General features: G+C 49.4%; 1 protein-coding gene across 2 annotated transcripts in view; it reads right to left on the reverse strand.

The window, feature by feature from the left end:
- Window positions 1-4863, reverse strand: part of RNF170 (ring finger protein 170) — a 42707-nt gene extending 37844 nt beyond the window's left edge. The window contains exons 1-2 of one of the 2 annotated variants that reach the window (XM_006036449.3): window positions 4549-4863; window positions 3860-3917 (exon numbers count right to left, since the gene is read on the reverse strand). In XM_006036449.3, the coding sequence (XP_006036511.2) occupies window positions 3860-3917; window positions 4549-4729 (239 nt within the window). In that variant the 5' untranslated portion in view covers window positions 4730-4863. The remainder of the gene's footprint in view (window positions 1-3859; window positions 3918-4548) is intronic. The other variant, XM_006036450.3, reaches the window with a different exon arrangement.
- Window positions 4864-4970: the final 107 nt, after the last annotated feature.

Below are 4970 nucleotides of genomic sequence, written 5' to 3' on the forward strand. Positions count from 1 at the left end.
GTCACCAATTGTTTCTGCCCATTTAGTAGGGGTCCTATTCCTCCCTGGGCCTTCCTTTTACTCCCAATATATCTAAAAAACAATTTCTTGTTGTCTTTTACTTGGGATGCCATCCTCAGCTCCATGGTAGCTTTGGCCCGTCTAACTGCCTCCCTACAAGCACGAGCAGGGGAGGTATATTCGTCTTTGGTGATCTCTCCCTGTTTCCACTTTTTATGTGCTCCCCTTTTGGCCCTTAGGCTGCCCTGGATTTCTGTGGTCAGCCAGGGAAGCCTCCTGGCCCCTTTCCCTCTTTTACCTCGCACGGGGATCGTCTCGCTTTGTGCCCGAAGGATCGTTTCCTTAAGGCACAGCCACCCTTCTTGGGCTCCCATCACTTCAAAACTCCTACTCTGTAGTGTGTCCTTGACCAATCGCCTGAGTTCATTTAAATCAGCTTTCCTAAAGTCTAGCACTTTCACCCTACTAGTTACCTTACCCACTCGACGTCTTATGGTGAATTCTATTATTAGGTGATCACTGTCCCCCAGATGGCTACCGATCTGTAGGTCCCCTACCATGTCATCCCCCGTTGCCAATACCAGATCCAGTATGGCATTCCCCCTAGTGGGACCGTGTACCTCCTGTGTCAGGTGGAGGTCCTGTACACAGGTTAGAAACCTGCGTGAGCGGTGGGACTTTGCCGTCTGCATCTCCCAGCAGATGTCCGGGTAGTTTAGGTCCCCCATGACTACCGCCTCTTTAGCTTTTATGGTCTCCGAGAGCTGCCTCAGGAGCCCCGAATCTATTTCTTCCCCTTGGTGAATGTCCTTATTGCAGTGCACGCATGTGCAAGAGCCAGAAGCAAGCCACCTAGTAGATGGCATCTTCATAGAATGGGGATTTGTTTACAGGGGTTGCCTCCAGTAGCCAATAGGGCTTTTGTTGATTTTGTGACTATGGCCCCCTCCAGACATTTACTGCAGGTTAAAAGTGAGCACCCCTGCAACTTTTCTTGAAGCATTTCAGACATTCAGGCAAGTTATTCCATTATAAAAATGGAAAACGAACAACAAATATGTTCTATCTTTAACATGGAATATCTCTGTAGCTGGCTAAACAGCAGGGTTTTAAGCCTGCCAGCATGAAGGAGGGGAACCCATCAGTTCCTCCCACACAAAGATATTTAAAGCCTCACTGTGCAGCCCAATACTGGGCTAAAGTGGGACTTTAAATGTCCTCCTGTGGGGGGATAACCCATTGGTTCCTCCCACATGGGGACATCCCCCATCCCTACCTCTTCAAGCTGTCACCAGTACATGTGCTGCCAGCTACATGTGGGCTGCATGTGCATTATTTCCAAGATGTGTGATGAGGGCAGCTGTGGATCAGGAAGCTCCCCAATCCACAGCTGCTCGCTACCTGTGCTGGGTACAGGCAGCTAAGAATCAGGGAGCTCCTTGATTCCTAGTTCCACTCGCCAAGGGGGGGCAGGTACAGCAAGCTCAATGTCCTAGCAGACATGTGGTTGGGATCTGACAAATTTTATCGCAGATCCCAAGAATCACATATCCTGCCAAGACTTGTGGCACGGCAGGACATGTGATTTTTGGGATCTGAAATAAAAATTGTCAGATCCCAATCATTAGAGGTGCACCAATACATCAGTTCATATTGTGTTGGCACCAATAAAACTAAAATTGACATTACTGGCAATTGGCTTTTTTGGCTGACGTGATTGATAATGTCGCCAATAAATGATGAGTGCATGCATGCAGCCGCAGCATGCACGCAGCCAGGAGTGCAGTCTGGAAGCATGGAGAGCAGCATCTGGCCGGTAAGTCTGTGCGGGGACAGACTGAGACCCTCATGGTGAGGGAGAGAGTGGGGTCAGGGCAGGCGCTGCCCACCTGGGGTAGGGTGGGGTATAGGATTGAGCTGATGGCTCATCACAGGGAGTGGGGAAGGGAGCGGCTCCCACCACTGTATGCACCCCGGGAGAAGCATGTGCCCCTCAGATCTGTGTGCAAGGAGAGGGCAAGCTACCACTACGCGCTTGGGGGCTGCACCAGGCTCTTCCCAGCGGCTGCCCACCCGAAGCACAGCCACTGGGAAGAGCCTGGCACAGCCTCAGAGTGCAAGTGTGCAGTGGCAGCCTGCCCTCACCCCATGGACAGATCAGGGGGACACATGCCCCAAAAGCCTCTCCTCGGGTGCGTGCAGCAGCGGGAGCCTTCCCTGCCCTCTGGATGAGCCACTGGCTCCGTTCTGCGCTCCAGCCCACCCAGGCAGCACCTGCCCCTGCCCCACTTATTTCATAGTTTCATAGTTTTAGGGTCGGAAGGGACCTAATAGATCTTCTAGCCCGCCCCCCCGCCAGGGCGGGAGAACAACAAAAAACCCTAAAAACAAAAACGGGACTCAAATGAGTCCAGCCAGGTAGGCATCCAGCCTCTTCTTAAAGACCCCCAGGGTAGGGGCCAGCACCACCTCCCTTGGAAGTTGGTTCCAGCTCCTAGCCGCCCTAACTGTGAAGTAGTTTTTTCGGATGTCCAATCTGTACCTCCTCTCCATCAACTTGTGCCCATTACTCCTTGTTATGCCAGCGGGGGCTAGGGGAAACAGCGTCTCCCCCAAACCCTTCTGGTTCCCCCTAGTGAGTTTATAGACGGTCACCAGGTCCCCCCTCAGCCTTCTCTTGTGGAGGCTGAATAGGTTCAGGTCCCGCAGTCTCTCACTGTAGGGTCTGCCCTGTTGTCCCCGGATCATGCGGGTGGCCCTCCTCTGGACCCTCTCCATGTTGTCCACATCCCTCCTGAAATGGGGCGCACAGAACTGGACACAATACTCCAGCTGCGGCCTGACCAGCGTCGCATAGAGGGGGAGGATCACCTCCCTGGCTCTACTCGAGATGCACCTGTGGATGCACGACAAGGTCCGGTTAGCCCTGCCAACCATGACCTCGCATTGTCGGCCCATGTTCATCTTGGAGTCAATAATGACACTTCCTCCCTCCCTCACCACGGAGGTCTCGATCTGCTCCCCACCCCACATCCCTTCTGTGGGGGGGAGGGGTGTGGGGGAAAGACTTACCACCCAGACGCTGCTCTCCAAGTTGCTGTGCTGCATATTGGCAATTGGATCAGTATTGGCTGATGTGGCTGGTCAATAAATCGGCCATCGGTATTGGCCCAAATAATCTTTATTGGTACACCCCTACCATTCACGGAAGGAAATTAATCTCTAGAAGAGGCCAAGAGGTTTACATAAATGGCACATTACACATTTCAGTAGGTTAGTAAGCTTCTATATTAGACTTCAATTTTTATTACATTTTGTAAATATTGAGAAAGAAATTGAAGGAAGGACAACTTTTGAACAGCACAAGGAATAAGAGAGCAATGCCTAAATTAAAAGTAACACTTTATGTGACAAAATACATTTTGTGGGATGACTGAAACAAAGGATTACAGTTTGGAGGGAGTCTCACTGGGGGGGGCCATAAAAGAGTATTAGTAGTATCATTGTTACTATGTAACTACTTGGACCTACCCACAATATTCCTCTCATTAGATAACATCCACAAGTCACATCAGTTGCTACAGGCAAAACTACAGCTAGCGTCATTGGTACTGTTATTCAGCCATGCAGCCACCAATATCCATGAAACACTCACTCACTCTGAGTCAGAGTATGTTTGTATGTAGGTGCGCACATGCACGCCCCTTGAAGAAAGAGATCTCTACAGTCTTGGTAGCTTTTCATTAAAGACAATACCAGCCACCCCCACAAAAAAATGGAGAAAAGAACAGGTTAATTGGAAAAAGTGTCCTTTCCTTCCATGAAAATACTTCAGGGACTGACAAATGATGACACTTACCGAGTAAAGTAGGTCTTTGGAAAGTCTGAGGTCAACAGCCTCCAGGGAACATTTTTTCCTAAACAAGAAAGATGAAAACAGTTATTATGCTCTTGATGGAGGAGTGATACTTCAGAGGGTGAAATGCTACAAAGAAAATACAGATTACCTTTGCAATCTAAGAAGAGGCTAAATGTTCCTTACCTCTCAAAAATTCAAACTGAGGAAAGACGTTACAGAATTAAAACACAGTTTTGATGGCACAGATAAACCTTTCTCACTGTGATGCTGAGAATGTGCAGTGACCTTGTGGTGGTCCAAACCGTGGGCAAAACCGCATGACTACTGAAGTATCCATCTGATCTAACTTCGTAAGTGGAGGACTCTTTAAAGGTGCTAGACTAAAGGGTCAAATCAAAGTTTCTAGTGTTTTCTGAAGCTAAACCATGAGGAGTGAGATTAAAATCTTGCCTGGAAGAAAACCATATGGCTGTTATTGATAGTTTAAGGAGCCGACTTCTTATGCTGACTAACCAGAGAAGAAGAGGAAGGAAACGCAATGCTGCAGCACAGCTACCATTGTGGAAGAGGCATGTCCCTGTTATGGTTGTTTTCTGAAAAAACAGCCAACACTTGATTTCTGCATAAACGTGAATTTTCTGCTGTATGGGACAGCTTGCAAGAAACAGAAAGTAAGAGTGGCATCGTACCTGTTTGCCAGCCAAAACCAACAGACCACGATGCAAAAACCTTAGCAAAACCATGGGGCAAAGAGGCAGAGAAAGGAGAAGCAGCGAAGGGAAGAGGTGCTCGTGAAGGAGGACGGACCCAAGAGCCTTCGGTGTCCCCCAGGTGCCTCCTGTCCGGTGCCCGGCGCGAGAGTCTCTGCATGAAGACTGAAGCGGAGCCACCGAGCACTCTGTAGCAGTCACCAAGGCTCGTAACATTATTTCAAGGCCGTTTTTCCCAACTGCAGCAGCCGCCTTCCATGGAAACCAAAGTAAGAAGCTTTTTTTAAAAAAAATTTTTTTTTTTTTAAAGCAGGTTTCCTGAGTAACTTCCGAAAGTGCCGGCAGCCTCCCTCGCGTGCAGGAGGTCAGAGCCGGAATCACCGGGCACGGGCGGACTGGCC

Source organism: Alligator sinensis, unplaced genomic scaffold, assembly GCF_000455745.1.
Source record: "Alligator sinensis unplaced genomic scaffold, ASM45574v1 scaffold1851_1, whole genome shotgun sequence".
NCBI lineage: Eukaryota > Metazoa > Chordata > Crocodylia > Alligatoridae > Alligator > Alligator sinensis.